Consider the following 23,457-nt stretch of genomic DNA (forward strand, 5'->3'; position numbering starts at 1 on the left):
AGGAGTCAGGCGTGAACGCAGCAGAAGACGAGGAGTCAGGCGTGGACGCAGCAGAAGACGAGTCAGGCGTGGACGCAGCAGAAGACGTGTCAGGCGTGGAGGCAGCAGAAAACGTGTCAGGCGTGGACGCAGCAGAAGACGTGTCAGGCGTGGACGCAGCAGAAGACGTGTCAGGCGTGCACGCAGCAGAAGACATGTCAGGCGTGGACGCAGCAGAAGACGTGTCAGGCGTGGACGCAGCAGAAGACGAGGCTTGGCTTGGTTCTTGGCATGGCGGTGCTTGGCGGCGTGGAGCTGGTACTGGTACTTGTCGTAGAGCTGGTACTGGTATTTGTCGTGGTGCTGGTACTTGTATTTGTCGTGGTGCTGGTACTTGTATTTGTCGTGGTGCTGGTACTTGTATTTGTCGTGGTGCTGGTGGAGGCGGCCTAGGAGGAGGTTGCGGCCTCCACGCCCCAGCCCCCCCCCCCCCAAGGGGCGGATACCAGGCGCACTTCTTGCGGTCTGGAACCGTCTTTCGGGGTGGGTGGAGGGAGGTTAGGAGGTGGGTAGAATCCTCCCCTAAAAAATGTTTAGCCAGTTCATTTTCCTCCCCTAAAAAATGTTCAGCAAGTGCATCTCCCTCTCCCACCTGAGATTGTGTGGGATCACAAGAAGAAAACGTCCGTGCCGTGGGCGGGACTAGAGCCATGGGGGGCGGAGCTTGGCAATCAAAAGAAGACTGAGGAAATCTAAATTTCAAAAAAATGTCCTGGTAGTGTTTTATCTTTGAATTATAGTCTTTTGTAGGTGACTTACACCTGGAGACAGAAGGCACAACAAGAACATTATGGTCCGTGACTTCCTTAGATGACGCCGGCGGAATGATGTCATCGCCGCGCGCCGATTCAGTGACGTCATCAGAAGTGGGCGGAGTGACGTCATGAAGAGTGGATGGAGTGAAGTCGTAGCCGGAGTTCATTTTGTTAGCAGCCCAATCAGAAAATTGTTTGACAAAAGGAGTGACTGGATTACCAAAAATTGGCGGCGAGAAAAACTTTGCTGCTTGTGGCGTCTTGCTGTCCGGAGGAGTCTGAGGGAGCGGTGCGTCCCGGTAGCGAAGTGGAGCCCTTTTGGACGGCTTCCGTCTTCGCTTACGCGTCCGGTACTGTGGTGGATCGATGTCCTCGGGCCATAGGGAGGTGATCGGAATCAACTTGCCATTAGGACCCCACATCAGGTCCTGGCGCTCCAAGGGCGAGTGGCGTAGAGTCTCCGCTTCCATTGCTCTCCACGTACCTTGCTCCACATCTTCAGAGTCTATGGCGAAGGAACTGTATGCTTGGTCCCTTCTGTCACGTGCGGGTCGCATTTTAATGCGGGATCGTTCCTCCAACGCAAACATAGACACTCCGGACAACAACTAAAAGGTAAGAATGATTTAATAACAAAACACTGGTACAAAAACAGACGAAAAGAAACGCGTGGCGAAAGCACAGAAGCTAATGCTAACACTAGCACAGGATCAGGTAACAAGAAATCTGGTAATTACCAACGAAACAGTTGCATACCGCAAACAAGGGACCAAGACCGACTGACGGGACAAGGGCAGGCTTGAATAAGGAAGTAATTAACAAAAACAGGTGTGCGTCTGGCACCCTCAGCAGGTGAAATTAATATGTTACCATGGTGACCAAACTGACTCACAAAAAGGTACACAAACAACAAAGGGAGTCCAAACTAACAGAAAATAACTAAACTAAACATTATCCAGACTACGGATCATGACACTTCGGGTATATTTTATTATTTAAAAGCATCAAATAAATGGTTAATTGTGGCGATTTGTCCAGGGCGTACCCCGCCTTGCGCCCAAATGCAACTGAGATAGGCTTCAGCATCCCCGCGACCCTGAACGGGACAAGCGGTAGAAAATGGATGGATGTCCTGTTAAAGATGGCGGCCATTATACGCAGTTTATGCTTCCTCCTGCAGGCCTGAAGTATGAAAGCCTTTTTCTTTTCAGTAATCCGCATGACACAAAGGATTTTCAAAAAGTTTTATTGAATATATCTACTGTATACCTGTATATATGTCTATATATGTATTTGATATTCCGACCACTATTTCGTATTGCTTTCTTTTATTGTTCTAATTTCATATATGTGGTGTGTTGGGAAAAGGAGCTGGCGTTTATGTTAAAATGTTTATATCATCACTGCTTCGGAGGCAAAAAGCTTTAACAAAAAGCTCTATTTCTCAGCACTGACGTCACATGACACACAATCAATATATTACATATATATCTTTTACGTTCCACCAATAAATAAATCAACATCAATTCTATTTCCTACACTCATCAGTACACAAGCCAGAACATTAAAAATACACTCAGTAATAAAAAGGCAGAAATCAAACGAACAAAACAACGATAAAAAATTTAAGTGAAGTTGTTTGACCATCAACACTTTGTGCACACGTCAAGTCCACTTAGAGCAGAAAAAGCAACACAAATCATAAAAAACGTAAAAAAGTCACGAACAATGAAACAACATACTGAAAATACACTACATGTACATTTTTTGTACATTAGAGAGTAGAGTGAAGGCTTCTTAGAGAGTTCCTCATTTGGTGCTTCAGAAGTTTTATCTTAAAATGTGCTTTTCTTTTGAGGCTCAAACACTCCTGTCAACATGTTGAAAAAAACTAAACGTTTAAAATGTATGTACTTAAACTAGAGGCCGAGTGCCCGCAGTATCACGTCATTTCATGAGGGGAGATGGTTACAACCCAAAATGTGGAAATCCAAAACAGTCAAATGTCCATAACGTCCAGCACGTCCGACAAAGTCTTGTTTTGTTAACGAACAGAAAGAGATTAAGTCGCTATAAAAAGGCGTTTTTCTTCTGGAAAGAACCCTGTGACTTCCTGTGAGAGGAAAAAAAAAAGACGACGCACATCGAAGTGATTTAGCAAATATTTCACAGGCTTGAAGTAAGTCACCTGGCAGTGTTGTACTTTTTTTTTTTTTTTTACAGTGATGCCTACTAACAAAGAATACTACTATTTAAAATAATAAATATATACATAAAATTCATATTTAAATTGCTAAATAATAACATTAGTATTAAATGATTATATATTAGCATGTATTAATACTAAAATGACACAATGTTAAAAATATACTTAAATACATATTAACACAGACTATAATGTATAATAATAATAAACTGAATAAATAATTTATGAAAATTTACTATAATTATAAATATTCATAGTCTGGACCCTTGCTGGTCCTGCTAAGAAGGTCAGGGGGTCATTTTAAGGCAGATGTCTCAAACACATGTCAGCTGCTGATCACACACTGTATGCTCAAAAGTATTGGGCCAGCTAAGTCTTCTGGGAAAAAGTAGAACAAAGTATTGTTCTTTGGTGGTCACTGACATTCTTTCACATCAAACTCATACAAACATGGCTTTTAAAGACCTGGAGACAGAAATGGGGTTTCTCCGAAGTGTTTCGAAGTAAGAAGCGTACAATAATGTCTCATGAGCCCTGATTAATTAAGGGGAGTGTCCCAATACATTAGTGTGTATAGTGTGTCCTAAAGTCCGTATGGCTACTAGGTGTCCTAATGTGAGGACAGAACTTAGCCCTCCTTTGACTTCTTGCTGGCTCAAATTGGGACGAGACCTCTTAAACTGGCGTGGTTTTCCTGTTGAGCGTGTCCGAGTTGCTGTCTCGTTCCCTCTTGGCCGTAAGTCGGTCCAGGGTTCCCACATTGCCCCTGTCCCTCTCCATGGTAGTGGTGGACATCGGAGCCTGAGGGGTGGTAGCGGCGGCTGACGAGGAACTATTCAGTGGGGCTGTGTTCTGGGCGGCGGCCGCTAGGTTGGACTTAGAATGGGAGGGTAGCGTGCCGCTGCCCCCTCCGCCGCTGCCACCCCCGCCGGCCTCCTTGGGGAAATAGTTGTGGAGCTGGTAGAGCGTGGCGCGGTCCACAGTGCCGTAGAGGGGCGGGGCACCACCCCCCAAGCTGCCCAACTTGGAGTCTCTGGACAGAGTATACATGGAGATATCCCCGCCTCCACTGCCACCGCCGTGGTGAGGGTTAGGCAGGGTGGCTACGGAAAACGGGGGAGCGGACGGCGGCAGGCTGAAGGCTTTGGACGCGCCGATGGGGGAGTTCTCTTGAGAGCGGGGCGGGTCGGTGGAGCGTGAGCTGGAGCGCGAGCGTCTCCTAAAGCGATAGCTGGGCAGACGCAACATGGCGTGCGTGGTGCTCTTGAAGAGGTCGGCGCGAGAACGACAGCGCAGCTCCTTGTTCTTCTCGATGTAGATGTTGACCGCCAGCACGCCCACCATCTCTGCCAGGATAAACGACAGACCACCGAAGTAAAAGGACCACCCGTACGAGTAGTGCCATTTCTTGTCCTCGTCCTTCTTGGGAGAGATGTCGCTGAGCGCTGCAGAGATGTACACGATCACTCCAATGATGTTGCTGAGGCCTGAAGGCACAAAACGACAACACAGGAAGGTTTAATGCTGACTCGGCTGTGTGACATCATAACCCAGTGACATCATTGCTAAATGATGTCATATCATGGTGACACCCTAGCTGTATGATGTCATAGTGTGTAGCACAGTGGTGACATTATAGCTGTAAGATGTCACAGTGTGTGGCATTATAGCACAGTGACAGTGATGTGATGTCATACTATTTTGACATCATGGCCGTGTGATGTCATTGTATCACATTATAATTATAGCAGTGACATCATTGCAGTGTGATGTCACAACATTTTAAAATAGGTGTGTCATGTCAATGTGTCACATCCTACCAGTGCTGTGATTGCCTTGTGATGTCATAGTGTGAAACATCAGCACTGTGACATCATAGCAGAGTGACATCACAACTCAATCAATCAATCAATCAATTTATTTATATAGCCCTAAATCACAAGTGTCTCAAAGGACTGCACAAACCACAACGACATCCGCGGTACAGAGCCCACATAACTGATGTTATAGTGTGAAACATCAGCACTGTGACATCATAACAGAGTGACATCATAACTGATGTGCACCCATCCATCCATTTTCTACCGATTATTCCCTTTGGGTTGCGGGGGGGGCTGGTCCCCACTTCAGCTGCATTTGGCCGGAAGGCGGGTTACACCATGGACAAGTCGCCACCTCATCGCAGATAACTGATGTTATAGTGTGAAACATCAGCACTGTGACATCATAACAGAGTGACATCATAACTGATGTTATAGTGTGAAACATCAGCACTGTGACATCATAGCAGAGTGACATCATAACTGATGTGCACCCATCCATCCATTTTCTACCGCTTATTCCCTTTGGGGTCGCGGGGGGCGCCGGTCTCCATCTCAGCTGCATTCGGGCAGAAGGTGGGTTACACCCTGGACAAGTCGCCATCTCATCGCAGATAACTGATGTTATAGTGTGAAACATCAGCACTGTGACATCATAGCAGAGTGACATCATAACTGATGTTATAGTGTGAAACATCAGCACTGTGACATCATAGCAGAGTGACATCATAACTTATATTATAGAGTGAAACATCAGCACTGTGACATCATAGCAGAGTGACATAATAACTGATGTTATGGTGTGAAACATCTGCACTGTGACATCAGTGCAGAGTGACATAATAACTGTGTGATGTTATAGTGTGTGACATCATAGCAATGCCGTAAGGGCTGTGTGATGTCATAGTATGACAGCAGTGAAATCATCGTTGTGTAATGGCACAGTGCAAAAAACAGGCATCACAGCATCGACGTGTCAGTTTGTGACATAATAACTCTATGATGTCATAGTATGTGCATCGTAGCAATGACATTATAGCTGGGTAAATGTCAAAGTGACAGCATAGCTGTGTGATGTAATAGAGTGTGATGTCATTGAAGTGACATCCTAGCCAAATGACATCATGGCACAGTGACGTCATGGTGTCAATCAACTCCACACATTAAAACGTCCTGAGTTGTCTGATGGGATACATTTTACTCTTCTGCAAGCGTTACTCACCTGCTGCCACAAATAGTATCCCGCCTCCCAAGATGATGTTCCTCTTTCTCTTGTAGAAGCCGCTGGAAGCCACGCACACACCACCCATCAGAAGAAGAACAGCACTCAGGATGGGGAAGATGCTGGACGCCCGCACGACACCTGCACACACACACACACACACACGCACACACACACACACACACACACACACACACACACACACACACACACACACACACACACACACACACACACACACACACACACACACTTAGGCTGCACTCTGCTAAAAGTGTGTACATAGTTGTTGCAGCAGGTGTGACTCTGTAGAGGAAGTGCTACACTACAACTTGGCAGCAAAACACACACATTCACATTTCTATTCCATATTTGAACAGTTACCTTTATTATTACATTTGTGGGTTTTTTAGGGTTTTTTATAACAAGCGATCAAAGATCAAAATCAAGAAAGAAAGGGAAACTCCTAAGTTTTTCTTCTTGTAAAAACAGCCCCTGTATTTACATTTTACCGTACAAATGTTCCTGTTTCACGGATTGAAGATTTAGTATAAAACCAGGGTGTCCAAACCTTTTTTAATTCCAAGGGCACCCCTGCTTTAAAGCCTTACCACATTCCAGGATAGAATCATGTGGACAAGACCCAAGTTCTAAGGGAACACAGTACATTCGGTGCACTTGACAACGGAGGCAGCATGTGAAACCTGAGCTGAAAATAACCCTTATAGCTGCTTTTTTCTGTGAAAGCTGCTTTTGTGTACACCCCCAGACTCAACAGCGCACACACACACGCACACACACACACACACACACACACACACACACACACACACACACACACCTGGGCTTTAACACACACATACCTTCTTTGCTTGACTCTGACATTCGTGCACTGATGTCCGCCCACCACCCCCTTCTGTCCTTTCCACATCCTCTTCTTTCTCTCTCTCTGTTTGTGTGTGTGTGTATATGTGTGTGTGTGTGTGTGTGTGTGTGTGTGTGTGTGTGTGTGTGTGCATCACTCACGCAGCAGATACTCGGCAGCGTCTTGGTCGTAGTCGGCGTCATCTGGGAAATGATTGATCTGGGAACACACACCTTGCTTCAAGCCTGACAGCAAAGACAAGGTGGAATACGATGAAGACAGGAGCAAAAAACATTAGCGTTAGCTTAGCCACTTAGCGTCCAGTGATGTTTGCGGCTAGCCAAAAAAACACTTAATATTTCTCTTCCTTCTATTGATTTTGAGTCAGTCTGTCCAAGGGGACGCCAAGAAACACAAATACTCAACATGAAATGTTACATAACATTTTCATTTACTCATGTAAAAATCAGTGGTGCTTTTAGATATGGGCCACATGGGCGATTGCAAAGGTCGGCAATCTCTGAAGGGCGCCAGAAAACTGAGGAGAAATAATATAAACATATTTGTGCTCAGCGCTTATTTACTTATCAGGCTGTGAACAAAGGAATTCACAATAGAAATGGCTTGAAAATGTAATTACTGTATTTTCCAGATTACTTTTGTCCTATGCATTGAAGCCATGCGGTTAATAAAACAATTTAAATTATGGATTTTTCTTCGCTAATGGCCAGAATGTTTTGTTTTCAACAAATAGTTTTTATATAACGCTGACGGAGACTCTGAAAATGTGTGTTATGCTTTGGGCTATGGCGCAATCTTTTGAACGCGTTGGATCACTGCTGGTGCTGCGAGTTGACAATGTGCTTCCTCTTTTGTGCGTTTCTACTCAAAATGATTATTTATTCATCACTCCAAGCAATGTTGGTAAGTTTTAAAATATAACTAAAACCATTCATACTCACTAAACTGTCCCACGTGTGACGTCTGTCAGAGTGTTTTCATGCATATGTGTACGCTCTATCGTAATTTAATCAAGATATTGTCGCTAGCATTATCAAATATGCTAACAAGTCTACAAGTTCAGTTCAGTTCAGTTAATTTAGCACATTTAAAGGCCTACTGAAATTAGATTTTCTTATTTAAACGGGGATAGCAGGTCCATTCTATGTGTCATACTTGATCATTTCGCGATATTGCCACATTTTTGCTGAAAGGATTTAGTAGAGAACATCCACGATAAAGTTCGCAACGTTTGGTGCTAAAAGAAAAGCCCTGCCTGTACCTGAAGTCGCAGACGATGACGTCACATGTTGATGGCTCCTCACATATTCACATTGTTTTTAATGGGAGCCTCCAAACAAAAAAAGCTATTCGGACCGAGAAATCGACAATTTCCCCATTAATTTGAGTGAGGATAAAAGATTCGTGTTAGAGGATATTGATAGCGAAGGACTAGAAAAAAAAAAAACGTGATTGCATTGGGACAGATTCAGATGTTTTTAGACACATTTACTAGGATAATTTTGGGAAATCCCTTATCTTTCTATTGTGTTGCTAGTGTTTTAGTGAGTTTAATATTACCTTATAGTCAGAGGGGTGTGTCCACGGCCGGGTGTCTTGACGCGCAGTATCTCAGGGAAGTCGATGGCAGCTTTATGGACGGCGCAAGCTCAGCTGATCTCCGGTAAGAAGCGACTTTTTACCACAATTTTCTCACCGAAACCTGCTGGTTGACATTTAGTCGGGAACCATGTTCGCTTGACCGCTCTTATCCATAGTAAGGTTTCACCTCCAGGAACTTTAAACAAGGAATCATCGTGTGCTTGTGTGGCTAAAGGCTAAAGCTTCCCAACTCCATCTTTCTACTTTGACTTCTGCAATATTATTTGAACCAATTGCAAAAGATTCAGCAACACAGATCTCCAAAATACTGTGTAATTATGCGGTTAAAGCAGACGACTTTTAGCTGTGTGTGTGTGCAGCGCTCATATTTCCTAACAGTCTGTGACGTCACGCGTACACGTCATCATTAAGCGACGTTTTCAAGAAGAAACTCCCGGGAAATTTAAAATTGCAATTTAGTAAACTAAAATGGCCATATTGGCATGTGTTGCAATGATTATATTTCCTCATTGATATACAAACTATCAGACTGCGTGGTCGGTAGTAGTGGATTTCAGTAGGCCTTTAAAAACAATCCCAGTTGTCCGAAGTGCTGTACAGACCTAAGAAAAGGGGCACGTAGTGTCACATTTACAGGATGAATAGAATACAGTAGTAAACTATACCGTAAAAAAACTGCAGAATATATCACTCAAAATTTAATAAATAAATAAAAAAGGATAAAACAAGAAATAAAAACATCCAATACATCCTTCTTAATTGGATTTTAATGCCAGGGAGTAAAGATAGGTTTTTAGCCCAGATTTAAATTGGCTAAGTGACTGGGAGGACCTGATAGATAGTGGAAGGTTGTTCCATAGTCTGGGCCCTACCACTTTCGTTTTTAGCATAGTTTTTGGGACAGCTCGGAGGAGCTGGTCTGAAGATGTCAGGGTCCTGATGGGACGATAAGGCTGCAGCAGCTCAATGTTGGCGTAAAAACAATAGTTCAAATTTTCAAATGAACTCTAAAAGCATCTGGGAGTCAATGAAGGGAAACCAGTACAAGGGTAATGTGCTCACGTCTTTTGGTTTTAATTAAAAGACAAACAGCAGAGCTCTGCATGTGCTGCAGCCGCTGAAGAGAGCCCTGATCCAGGCCCACGTACAACGAATTATGTTGTGTGATGTCACAAATGCATGGATAGCTCTCTCAAAGTCGGCCTGTGGAAGATACCGTTTTATTTTTGCCAAGAGTCTTAAATGAAAGAAGCTAGATTTAATGACAGAGCTAATTAGTTTGTCCAGCATAAGCAAGCTGTCAAAAGTGATTCCAAGGCTTCTTGCTGATTTGTGGCAATATAAGGACAGAGGACCAATAGCACTGTCATGCACACTAAAACATACTGGGTTATTCTGATAACCCGATTTAGGAGTTGCTGGTGTTGGGTTAACATTTTGTAGTTGTTTTTAAGAATAGCAATCTAAGCGCCTGTCATTCAAGATGTCTGCGTCCTGTTGCAAGGTGATGTTTTAGAATTTTCTAACAATACTTGTTCCTTTTTAAAACGTATATGACAGAAAACAATGCTATAACGGTCATGATAGTTATGTCCAGTCATAGTGACATGTTATTCCAACCACTGTCTGGTGTTTTTTTTTAAATAGTTCTAGTTCCTTGTTCATTTTTTCCCCCCGCTGTTTCTTTTGCTAAATTAGTGCAATGAGAATGTATACCTGCATTAATTTACAATACTCAGGCTTTTTTCGATGATTGTTTTTTACAATGGGGGCGGCTTAGCTCAGTTGGTAGAGTGGCCGTGCCAGCAATTTGACGGTTCCAGGTTCGATTCCCTCTTCCGCCATCCTAGTCACTGCCGTTGTGTCCTTGGGCAAGACACTTTACCAACCTGCTCCCAGTGCAACCCACACTGGTGTAAATGTAACTTAGATATTGCCTTTCACTATGTAAAGAGCTTTGAGTCACTAGAGAAAAGCGCTGTATAAATGTAATTCACTTCCACTTCACTCCATTTTTTTGGATTCTAAGGGTATTATTTTAACTCAATTTCTCGATTTTCAAAATGATAAATCATTTTTGGGTTGTTTTTCAATGAGTCACACATTTTTGGGTAAACAGCTTTTTTTTTAATTAAAAAGTCACTTTTTTCTTGAAGGGAATTTTATTATGGATTAATGTCATTAACCTTATTTACAATCACTCGACATTGAGTTAGCATAACTCAACTTTTGGGTTAAATAATTCAACCTACTAATTTGGTTGGGAATAACCCAACATTTAGTTGTCATAACTCATCTTTTTGGTTAAATAATTCAACGCAAAAGTTGGGTTGAAAAAATTAACCCAAAATGTTGAGTTAAAATAACTCAATTAAGGGGTTCCTCCTTTTTCTGAACCAGCAGTTGGGTTAAAATTGGGTTATTTTTTAACCCAACATTTTTTTGTGTGTGCCCTTGCAACGAGTTTGTTTCACCAATTACGACAATTTCTGTTTTATTTTTGTTTAGGTATAAACAATTGGCCCCCAACCAGTCCTGTACATCATGCAAACAGTTCTGCAGAGTAGTCATGGCAACCTGGGCATTGCTTACTGTTACAGGCAGATATATTTGAATATTGTCTGCGAAACAGTGAAGAGACATTGTGTTTTTTAAAACACCACCCAGGGAAACCATATATAAAGAAAACAGGACAGGTGCTAAAATTTAACCTTGGGGTACACCATATTTAAGGGCAGACTCAGAGGAGGAGTATTGGCCTAGGTTTACAGAAAAACTCCTGCTGGCCAAAAATGACTGGGACCATTTTAGAGCCGTTCCCAATACCCACACAAAACTCAAGGCGAGTAAAATAATGCTTTGGTCCACGATTTTAAAAGCAGCAGTCAAATCTAAAAGCACAAAAACTGCAGATTGACCCTATTTCACAGCTAAAAGAAGGTCATTAAAACTCTTAAAGGGCATTTTCTGTGCTGTGTTGTGATCTAAAACCAGACTGGATTTTTTTCCCCCCAATATCATTTGAGTTAAGATAAGAAAGAGGTTGATCATAAACAACCTTCTCTCGGACCTTGGATAAAAATGGCAACTTTGAGGTTGGTCTAAGATTTGATAAGATATTGAAGTCAAAGTTATTCTTTTTGATTAGTGGCTGGACCACAGCATGTTTTACGGAGGTTGGAAACATCCACACCTCAAGGAGGAATTGACTACGTGGACAATAAAAGGTCCAATAGAGTTAAAAACATGTTTACAAAGCTGACCTAGGATAATGTCTAGTGGACATGGAATTGGTTTTATCTGTTGAACTATTTTTGTTAATTCAGGGAGAGACACTGGCTCAAAACACTCAAAGGCAGTAAGACATGTTTCCACTGAGACTACAGCAGCAGGAAGGGACAGTCGAATCATTGATTATTTTTCTGTGAAAAATGTCAAAAATTGTTCACATTGTAGAAGAAGGCACCACACTGTTGGAGTTCAGTGGATTATTAAGCAAGTCTCAGTGTCACATGAGTACCTACACAAGTGTCTGGGTTGGTATTATTAACTTACAATGGCATTCTTTTTATATCGAGGACAAGCGGTAGAAAATAGATGGATGGATGGATGTATCGTCTGCTCAGTGGCCTTGAGGTTGGAGTGTCCACCCTTTGACAGGAAGTTCTTGAGTTCAAACCCCGGCCGAGTCATACCAAAGACCATAAAAATTGGACCAATTGCCTCACTGTTTGGCACTCAGCATCAAGGGTTGGAATTGGGTCTTGAATCACAAAAATGATTATTGCGCGTGGCCACCGCTGCTGCTCACTGCTCCCCTCACCTCTTAGGGGATGAACCTGTGGATGGGTCGAATGCAGAGGAAAACTTCACCACACCTCGTGTCTGTGTGTGACTATTTTTCGGACTTTAACTTAACTTAACTTTCAGTTTCGTAAATTCACCAAAACGTCACTGTGGCGTTATTGAGTCTGTTTAGCTAATTAGAGGGGTAGCTTCTGAAGCTACTGGGTCCCTGACGACGACCTCTATTTGGTTTGAATGGCTGTTTTACTGCAATATTACAGGCACCGTTTGGAAACAATTAAGGTATGTAAATAAACATTTACAAAATCTTTCGTACCGGAATATATCTGCAGCTGATAGTCCGGTGCGGCTAATATGTATACATATTTATTTCTTCTAAAATTTGGTTGGTGCGGCTTGAATACCAGTGCGCTCGAAATAACGGTAATTTAATTCTTAATATTGTCTAACATTGGGGAAGCACGGTGGACCAGGGGTTAGTGCCTATACCTCACAATACGAAGGTCCTGAGTAGTCCTGAGTTCAATCCCGGGCTCGGGATCTTTCTGTGTGGAGTTTGCATGTTCTCCCCATGACTGTGTGGGTTCCCTCCGGGTACTCCGGCTTCCTCCCACCTCCAAAGACATGCACCTGGGGATAAGTTGATTGGCAACACTAAATTGTCCCTAGTGTGTGAATGTGAGTGTGAATGTTGTCTGTCTATCTGTGTTGGCCCTGTGATAAGGTGGCGACTTGTTCAGGGTGTACACCGCCTTCCGCCCGAATGCAGCTGGGATAGGCTCCAGCACCCTCCGCGACACCAAAAGGGACAAGCGGTAAAAAATGGATGGCTGGATGGATGGATGCATGCATAACATTGAATATATTGCAGATTAAACGCCTTGAACATATTATTTCACTCCAAATATCCTTACACAGAGGTGTCTCGGACAGGGCGCCATTAAGGCCACAACCAGAGCAGATCGGTGTTGCCACGCTACAATAACGCTCAGCATGTTGTCTAGCTTCAACAACTTATTACCATATTTTTCGGATTATAAATAGCAATTGTTTTCATAGTTTGCCCGGGGGTGCGACATATACTCCGGAGCGACTTCTGTGTGAAATTATTAACACATTACCGCAAAATATCAAATAATATTATTTATCTCATTCGTGGAAGAGACAAAGAAAATGTCAGCAATCGTCACACACACGTCAACCAATAAGAATTTGGAGAGGGAGGGTCATGGCAGAAGTGCATTGTGGGTCATAGGATGCTAACTGCTATATGATATATGCTACTGCCGTAGCTATTAAAATGGATAATTTCAACGTTGGCAGTAACTTAGAAAAACTGAGAAGGGCTGAACAAAAATGGCACTGAAAAGGAAATCATGTACTGCAGATTACATGCTGGACGTAGTGAAATATGCAGCAGAGAACGACAAGAGGAAGCGGCGCATACCGTTGGAGTTGGCAGAGTTGTTTGGAAGCGACATCGAGGTTTTATCGATTAAGAGTGACAGATTGTTTGGTAAAGGTATAGCATGTTCTATATGATATAGTTATTTGAATGACTCTTACCATAATATGTTATGTTAACATACCAGGCACCTTCTCAGTTGGTTATTTATGCGTCCTATAACGTACACTTATTCAGCCTGTTGTTCACTATTCCTTATTTATTTTAAATTGCCTTTCAAATGTCTATTCTTGGTGTTGGGTTTAATCAAGTAAATTTCCCCCCAAAACGCGACTTATACTCCAGTGCGACTTATATATGTTTTTTTTCCTTCTTTGTTATGCATTTTCGGCCGGTGCGACATATATTCCGGAGCGACTTATACTCGGAAAAATGCGGTATTTATGATTACTCCTGTCATGCTAATGATGCTAATGCGCTACATAATTGATTGCACGGCAAAACATGTGCCCCACACACACACACACACACACACACACACACACTAACAGAGAGACCAGGTTTACCCTCCAGGCAGCAGATCCTCCACAGGCCAGAGTGCGTGAGCGCCCCCGGGTCCTTCTTGTCCTTGCTGCTGCTGCTGTCGTCCTGCGATGAAGACGAGTTGGCCGTGCTGTTGCAGATGAAGGCGCGAGCGTACAGCCAGTAATCGGTGCCGATGGCCACCGTCATGAGGGCGAAGGCGGCAAAGGCTCCCATGGTGGTCAGCAGCACCTGAATGCCTCGCTCGCACCACACCAGTGCCGGGCGAGGCAGAAAGCTGATCTCTGAAGACAGAAAGTGCATCATCATGCCAACATGTTAACAATGTCTTCTAATGTACGCACACACACACACAGACCCATATCGTGCGTATTGACATATGTATGTTTATACTGATGCTCAGAAGAAGAGTCCACATGTCAGAAGGCGAGGTGTCAGGTGTCCACTGCAGTGTCATAGTATCATATGAGTGTCGAACAACAATACAAACATTTGGGTGTCTTCAGCATCACATCACGTGCACGTGGATGTGACATTCATGTGCACGGTAATGCAGATGTGCGTAGTGTGTATGTGTGTGTAGGTGTGTGTGTGTGTGTTACCTGAGGGCACGTTCCTGCTTTTTGTCTCCATCTTCTTCTTCTGGTCAAGTCCTGACCGCCTCCTCCATCCACCGTGTTTACCCTCTGCTTTCCTCCCTGTGCTCTCCTCACCTCACTGGTGGTCCTCCTCAGTGGACGGCCTGGCCTGGCTGAGGAGGAAAGGAAGAAGGGAGGAAGGGAGGTAGCAAGGGATCAAGGGAGCGAGCTGGAGGTGAAGGGCACGAGGAGACAAAAGGTGAAGAAGAAGATGATGATGGAGAGAAGAAGCTTCCTGTCAGAGAGGAGAAGCTGCTTTGAGAGCAAGGAGACGTAAACGATGTGAGCGAGCGTGCGCTCCTGCATTGCCATGGCAACAGTGGATTCAAAAGTCTACCATGGAGCTGCCAAGTGTGTGTGTGTGTGTGCGTGTGTTTGTGCACTTTAGGGGGGATGTAACAGCTGGGAGGATTTTGTCGAGATGAAAAGAAGAAAGTGTGAGGACAATCACGTACGCACACACACACACGCACACACACACACACTGACAGGAAGGACGGGGGAGAGAAAGATGTGAAACACCAATATTATCAAGAGAGTTCCTGAAGACACAAATACTTTATATGTCCAACCTTCATTCTCATCCTCATCATGACTATGCTCATCATCACCTTTATTCTCATCATATTACTAGCATTCTCAACATCTACATTTACTTAATCGTCCTTATCGTGCACCCTACGCATACATTATCATCCTCATCACCGTCACCTTAATTATCATACGGCCATCATCCTCAACATCCACTACCTCATTATTCTCCTCACATCACCATCCTCCTTCTCAACATACTCATCACCGTTATCCTCACCATCGCCAACATCAATATCTTAATCACATCACACTAATCACCTTCTTCTCATCATATCTTCCTCATAATCATATAACATTGACATTATTATCATTACAACCATGCACAATCAACAACATTCCATCCATCCATTTTCTACCGCTAATTTCCTTTGGGGTCACGGGGGGCGCTGGTGCCTATCTCAGCTACAATCGGGCAGAAGGCGGCGTAAACCCTGGACAAGTCGCCACCTCATTGCAGGGCCAACACAGATAGACAGACAACATTCACACTCACATTCACACTCTAGGGCCAATTTAGTGTTGCCAATCAACCTATCCCCAGGTGCATGTCTTTGGAAGTGGGAGGAAGCCGGAGTACCCAGAGGGAACCCACGCAGTCACGGGGAGAACATGCAAACTCCACACAGAAAGATCCAGAGCCCGGGATTGAACCCAGGACTACTCAGGACCTTCGTATTGTGAGGCAGACGCACTAACCCCTCTGCCACCGTGAAGCCCATCAACAACATTCTCAACCCTAAATCCTCATCACCAATATCTTCATTGTAACCATTACCCGTAACGTTTACTTCTTCATATTCATATACCACAACCTCATAATCAGTATTTTTCACATCATCATAATCCTCTTCATCGTTCTCATCGTATTCATTCTCATCATCATTCTTCCATAGTGGAGCCAGCAGAGAACCATCGCAAGCGGAGGCGGATCAGCAGCGCAGCGATGTCCCCAACCGATACACAGGCGAGCGGTCCATCCTGGCTCCCGATTCTAGACAGCCAGTACTTCAACCATGACCTGTGTCACCCCCGCCCAACCCCTCCATAAGGGAGAGGGGGGCAGAGGAGAAAAAGAAAAAGAAGGAAACGGCAGATCAACTGGTCTAAAAAGGGGATCTATTTAAAGGCTAGAGTATACAAATGAGTTTTAAGATGAGACTAAATGCTTCTACTGAGGTAGCATTCCAGAGTACTGGAGCCCGAATGGAAAACGCTCTATAGCCTGCAGACTTTTTTTGGGCTCTGGGAATCACTAATAAGCCGGAGTCCTTTGAACGCAGATTTCTTGCCGGGACATCTGGTACAATACAATCGGCAAGATAGGCTGGAACTAGACCGTGTAGTATTTTATACGTAAGTAGTAAAACCTTAAAATCACATATTAAGTGCACAGGAAGCCAGTGCAGGTGAGCCAGTATAGGCGTAATATGATCAAGTTTTCTTGTTCTTTTCAAAAGTCTAGCAGCCGCATTTTGTACCAACTGTAATCTTTTAATGCTAGACATAGGGAGACCCGAAAATAATACATTACAGTAATCAAGACGAGACGTAAAAAAAAGCATGAATAATGATCTCGGCGTCGTTAGTGGACAAAATGGAGCGAATTTTAGCGATATTACGGAGATGAAAGAAGGCCGTTTTAGCAACGCTTTTAATGTGTGACTCAAAGGAGAGAGTTGGGTCGAAGATAATACCCAGATTCTTTACCGAGTCGCCTTGTTTAATTGTTTGGTTGTCAAATGTTAAAGTTGTATTATTAAATAGAGGTCGGTGTCTAGCAGGACCGATGATCAGCATTTCCGTTTTCTTGGCGTGGAGTTGCAAAAAGTTAGTGGACATCCATCTTTTAATTTTATTTAGACGCGCCCCCAGCTGACTACAATCCGGCGTGTTGGTCAGCTTTAGGGGCATGTAGAGTTGGGTGTCATCAGCATAACAGTGAAAGCTAACACCGTATTTGCGTATGATGTCACCTAGCGGCAGCATGTAGATGCTGAAGAGTGCAGGGCTAAGGACCGAACTCTGGGGAACTCCACACGTTACCTTAACATGGTCCGAGGTCACATTGTTATGGGAGACGCACTGCATCCTGTTAGTAAGATAAGAATTAAACCAAGACAGGGTTAAGTCTGACATACCAATTCGTGTATTGATACGCTCTATTAAAATATTATGATCGACGGTATCGAAAGCAGCGCTAAGATCGAGGAGCAGCAACATAGATGACGCATCAGAATCCATCGTTAGCAATAGATCATTAGTCATTTTAGCGAGGGCTGTCTCCGTAGAGTGAACCGGATTGAAAGGTTTAACATAGGTTGTTAGACGCTAAGTTTTCATTGAGCTGCTCTGCAACAATTTTTTCGAGGATTTTTGAGGATTTTCGAAATAAAGGGAAGGTGAGACACTGGTCGGTAGTTTACCATGAGGTCAGGATCGAGGTTAGGTCTTTTAAGGAGAGGATGAATAACCAATTTTTTAAATGCTAGGGGAACAGTGCCAGAGGAAAGAAGAACGTGTATAATATTTAGCACTGATGGACCTAATAATACAAAGAGCTCCTTGATAAGTTTCCCAGGAAGTGGGTCAAGTAAATATGTTTTTTGTTTACCACTGGATTGATGCATGGACATGACAAAAAGGTATTTTAATACCTACAAACTGTAGAAGAGTTTACATGTTGTGTTTTTTGTTCAATCCCAGAAGCACTGTGAGTTAAAGTTCAATCTTGGCTTTGTAGATACACTGAGACGAAGTCTTAGCTCATTGTGTTTTTGAAAGTGCATCAATTTCCTCAGAATTTTCAACACAATTGAAGTGTTTTGTCCATAAGATTATTTGTGATTTGTACGTTTTTAGAATATGACAGTTATTTTTTTGGCCAAAGTAAAACAAAGAAAACTACTTGTAGTTGTCTTTATTTTTAAGTTATCATGCCATGATTTTACCATTACGGCCCACATGGGAAATAAATGCGGCCCATGGGCTAAAATGAGTTCGACACCCCTGTGCCTTCCATACAGAATGCAGAAAACATGTTGGTATCCTCCTACACAATCAGTTCAAAAGACAACGTCACGTCTTTTCTAACATATACTTTCACTTTCGCTTTCCTACCTCTGTTACTGCTTATGCAGTCGGTGCTGGCGACACAGAGGAAAAAAAATGTGGCTGTAGTAAAAATTGAGAATGTCCAATTCTTGGGCCAAAAAAAAAAAAACTTGGAAGAAAATGTTGGACACCTCCACCCCCACCAGGAGGACATTGTGCTCATGAATTCATTAGAAAGAGAAAGTGTGAATGTGCTCACAAGTTCACAAAGTTTTTAAATGAGAAGCTTCCTTAGAAACACAAAGACAAGCTGTGCAACTTCCTGTCTTTAATCAAATGACTTCTGCTACACTGCCCCCTGCTGACTGAGACATCGACTGTCACTAACGATGTCTCGCTCGACTGCTAATGAGGAGATTTTGTCACATTATTGCGGGACTAAAACAACAAGTATCATTTTTTAAACCTTCTACATGCGCTTCAATGACGACGACACGTGTAATTATGATTAATATGATCTTTGTCAGCCTTTTTTTATTAACAGCCACGCACACATGCCCTCTGAGCTCCCACTCACATGATTGGACGGAGGAGAACATGTTGAAATAAAAGACATTTAAAAACAACAACCTTACACCTCTTTACCAGTGTGTGTTTTGCTACTGCCGGGATGACTTTTGACCCCAGCTGGCTCGGGCGTGGTCCATTCGAAGTAATAATCCCTGATTTGACCTTTGACTTCAGCCTCATCAATAGGGTCCCTGCTGAAGTCACCTCGTAAAGCCTGGAGGCGGACGTGATGATCATCCGGGTGAGGATGAAAAATGTGTTTATAATGACGATTGACAATGATGAAAGTTCTGAATGAGAGAAGTCCACTTCCTGTCTCCAGTGTGTAATAATGAAGGCGTCCATCCTTGTGAACGTTTTCGTCCCGGCGGCGGTAATCCATCTCTCCGCCCACATGCCCCTCCCTCTTGTATTTCCTCGTTTTGCTCTGCTCCTCCCACGCAGTGACAGAGTGTGTATGTGTGTGTGTGTGTGTGTGTGTGTGTGTGTGTGTGTGCGTGCACGCTGCCTCTCCCACGCAGACTAGCATGGCGAGGCGCTAAGCCGCATGTGTGTGTGGTAGCGTGGCGGAAGAGCAGCGGCGGGCGGCGCCGCCATAGGCAGGGACTGGGGCAGGTGGTAGCCCATAGGGGGGTGGGACGCCCGCTGCAGGGTGGATGTGGCGGACTGATGGAGAGGGTGTGGGTAGGATGTGGCGGGCTGGACGTGGTAGCTGGCGGAAGACGAAGGCCCCGCGGAGGAGGAGAACATGGCCCGGGCGGCCTGGGCCCGAGAGGGCGTGGCTTGGTTTAGCTGGATGGAGATGTCCGAGGAGACGTCGGACGAGCTGCGACCACGCTGAGGCGGCGGCCATGAGTCGGGGTGGAGGAACTGACCGCTGTAGTCGCTGCAGTCAGACATGCGGGGGCGGTAGAGGGCCGGGTGCGGCCTGTAGCTCTCCTCCTCCGCATAGCGCTTCATGAAGAGGTACACCGACATCACGCCCGCACCCTGCAAGCCACAGACACACCGTCACTGGATGCCCGATAAGTGCTATGATCCTCTGGTGATGCAAGAAGCTCTCACACACAGTTGTAGTTACACCATTTAGCCACTAAGCAAAGGATGGTGCCATCACCATGGCAACAAGAGGATATTCTGATGTAGTTATGGGTGTTTTCTTCATGCGTTTAGTTGCACGATGACACAGAAACTGATAAAAAAAAGACACGTGTGCTCCAAAACCAACAGTGTTCTTGCCCCGATGCACAAATGTTGCCAAATGAGCTCGGCGCCCCCCTGTGGACTAAACTATTAACAACTAATTAAACAATTGATTCATGTTTTCACGCTGAGCTCATTTACATGCACATTGTGTTCATCTTTCCAACAAGCCCCCTGTGCGTGTGCGTGTGTGTGTGTGTGTGTGTGTGTGTGTGTGTGTGCGTGTGTGTGTGCATGTTAATCCCCTTTCCTGCAGCTTCAGGAAAAACAGTGATGGAGAAAGGAGGAGAGGAGATAAGGATATAAGAGGACAGAGGAAGGAGGCATTGTGGGTAGGAGGAGAGAAACCTTTGAGAGAAGGTGCATGGAAGGAGGAAGCGGGATGAGGCGGGGACTAAAGGTTGTGATGTCATTGTAGGAGGAGCGATCATATCATACTCACACTTGATGATTATTAGTGAGAGCGACGGCGCTCACCTCTTTGAGCAGGAAGGAGGAGGCGGCGAGGGCGAAGGACCAGCCGTAGCGATAGTGGAAGAACTGTTCGGCCTCCCTGGGTCGATTCATCACTTCATCATTGATGCTGGAAATGTACAAAACCAGGCCGACGACCAGACTCAGACCTGCACACACACACACACACACACACACACACACACACACACACACACACACACACACACACACACACACACGCACACTCACACACACACACACACACACACACACACGCACACTCACACACACACACACACACACACACACACACACACACACACACAGTTCAAACCATATGACAAATAATCACTCCATATTCTGTACTGCTCACCAGTGTTACCGTATCTGAATTATTGTGCAGAAATATTGGGAAATAACAGCAAATGTACACTTAATCATTTAGCGTGTTACAAAAAAGAAAGATCAGTTAGAATAATACACAATGAAATAAAAATAAAGTACCTGTTTTGTGATTTCCCTATCAAATTAATAAATAAATATTTTTTTTTTTTTAAAGAATCATACACAATGAGTGATACACACAGTGATTACAAATACATTGGAGGCAGACACAACAGTTCACATACTTCACACAAAATAATAATAATAATAATAATAGTAATGGATTAGATTTATATACCGCTTTTCTAGAAACTCAAAGCGCTTCACAGAGAAGTGAGAACCCATCATTCATTCACTCCACATTCACACCTGGTGGGGGTAAGCTACATATGTAGCAACAGCTGCCCTGGGGTAGACTGACAAAAACGTGACCACCACCCCAAAAATCACTGTGACGGGTTTCCAGCCGTGTGGGTGGAAACCCGTCAGGAATCACTGCAGAAATATGTACAGCCAATTGCATCAGAAACAGCCGCACAATTATAGTTTGACAAAATAAAAGCATGTTTTATTGTAAGTTCATGAGCTGGAGTATGTTTAGAACTACATATAGATGTACTATTTCGGTTTATTTCGTCAGAAACACTTGTATCAGAACCACAGCAATTGCATACATCCGAGCACAGCCATATACGTCCTTGGTAGCAGTCATGGCGCCTATTGCTTAGTTGGCCATGCTTTCTTAATTGTTGGGTAACAATCACGTGACCTAGTGGCACGTCTGGTTGTCACGCAGTGGTCTAATGTATCATTGTGCTGCTGTTTATTTACCTGCATCAGTGCCGATTTGGGCATATTTTGAAAGGTTTAGAGGCCGTAATACAAGGGATCATTAAACAAATATTGAACATGAGATGCAGTAGATTATACGCTCTTACAAAAAACTATTTTTGATTTATTTAAACCAATCTTCATCACCAAGACATTACTGTTTGCTGTGACCGCGCTTCATTTGACACTCACATTGATTTATAGAAATAAGATGGACGCACATCATGTCTTTACACATGGAGGGTTCCAAAAATTAAGCATTAATCTGTGAAAGACAAAGTTGGACTTATTCGTTCATCGGTAAGTAAGGTGTTTGATTGACATAACGACTGTCATGCTGCTGTGATCGTGACGCTAATGAGAAAAAGGATACGTTTGTTTGCAGTTGAATTCCTGCTACAAATATTAGCGTCATTTCCAAGTCATGTTTGTCGTTGTTTTAATGGTGTGAAGTTCATATATTGTCTCGTTGTTTAGCTATAGATGTTCCTGTTCTTCGGTAGATTATGTTGAGCCTACCAGAGATTTATTCATCTAGTTTATCAATACTATTAAGAATATTTTCTTGATGGTAACGAATAACACTAGCAACGCTGTAGAAAGTTTCTCAAACAAATTAATTGTTCAAACAAACATTTTTCAAAGTGATTGCTGCAGACACGAACAAGGTCCGATTGTATTCCACAAGATGATGAAAGTGATATTTTTAAAAACCCATTTCTTTTGATGCAAATTTTTTTTTTTTCCGACTTTATTACCTTTATGAGCCACTTCTTTCAGGACTCTATGAAAGCTATTTACTATTTCTCTAGTTGAGTGACTGGAACACCCAAAAACAGAACAGCAATATGGCATTTTCTGATCAAACTCTACACTCACTCTCACTTGTTTGAATGCTATGCTCAAGCTGGTTAAAGAATTAAGCCGCGAAGAAGAAAAACGGATGTGACATTATATGCAACCCAGCAATACACAACCCTCTATATAGTGGTACGTGGGCTCCACCTAGCGGTAAGCCAAATAATAACTTGATTGAAGTACAATGTTCTATTTTTCTACATTGAAACTCAGTGTTACCATTCAAACTTTGTGTAATGTTACTCTGGCCGACAATATTAAATATACTTGTTAGATAAAACCTCTACCCTGTTTTTAATGAATACTTAAACCTACTATGCTACTGTATTTTAGTGTTGGTCATTATGGTGCTACAAAGCCAAGTGTTCTTTGATGTGGTACCACTGTAATAGAGTATTTATAAATATGACATTGAATCTAACATATATGTATATATATATAAATGGGCAGCACGGTGGGACAGGGGTTAGTGCATCTGCTTCACAATACGAAGGTCCTGAGTAGTCCTGGGTTCAATCCCGGCCTCGGGATCTTTCTGTGTGGCGTTTGCATGTTCTCCCCGTGACTGCGTGGGTTCCCTCCGGGTA

At 43.5% G+C, this 23,457-nt stretch overlaps 2 protein-coding genes across 4 annotated transcripts in view; both read right to left on the reverse strand.

The window, feature by feature from the left end:
- Window positions 1–1,332: 1,332 nt before the first annotated feature.
- Window positions 1,333–18,930, reverse strand: LOC133557705 (voltage-dependent calcium channel gamma-4 subunit-like). 3 transcript variants are annotated; one of them, XM_061908410.1, is made up of 6 exons: window positions 18,635–18,930; window positions 14,888–15,092; window positions 14,309–14,569; window positions 7,069–7,152; window positions 6,043–6,183; window positions 1,333–4,487 (listed from the first exon to the last, which is right to left on the reverse strand). In XM_061908410.1, the coding sequence occupies exons 2-6, from the start codon at window positions 14,916–14,918 to the stop codon at window positions 3,676–3,678; spliced, it is 1,329 nt and encodes a 442-aa protein (XP_061764394.1). In that variant the 5' UTR covers window positions 14,919–15,092; window positions 18,635–18,930; the 3' UTR covers window positions 1,333–3,675. The 3 variants fall into 3 exon arrangements, with proteins under 3 accessions (XP_061764394.1, XP_061764393.1, XP_061764392.1); XM_061908409.1 differs by having other exon boundaries at window positions 14,888–15,158; XM_061908408.1 differs by having other exon boundaries at window positions 14,888–15,407.
- Window positions 18,931–19,070: 140 nt separating this feature from the next.
- The window catches only part of LOC133557706 (voltage-dependent calcium channel gamma-7 subunit-like), a 42,199-nt gene continuing 37,812 nt past the window's right edge, over window positions 19,071–23,457 (reverse strand). The window contains exons 5-6 of the mRNA XM_061908411.1: window positions 20,819–20,964; window positions 19,071–20,128 (exon numbers count right to left, since the gene is read on the reverse strand). Coding sequence (XP_061764395.1) covers window positions 19,661–20,128; window positions 20,819–20,964 — 614 coding nt within the window. The 3' untranslated portion in view covers window positions 19,071–19,660. The remainder of the gene's footprint in view (window positions 20,129–20,818; window positions 20,965–23,457) is intronic.

This window comes from Nerophis ophidion, linkage group LG08 (assembly GCF_033978795.1).
Source record: "Nerophis ophidion isolate RoL-2023_Sa linkage group LG08, RoL_Noph_v1.0, whole genome shotgun sequence".
In the NCBI taxonomy this organism is placed as follows: domain Eukaryota; kingdom Metazoa; phylum Chordata; class Actinopteri; order Syngnathiformes; family Syngnathidae; genus Nerophis; species Nerophis ophidion.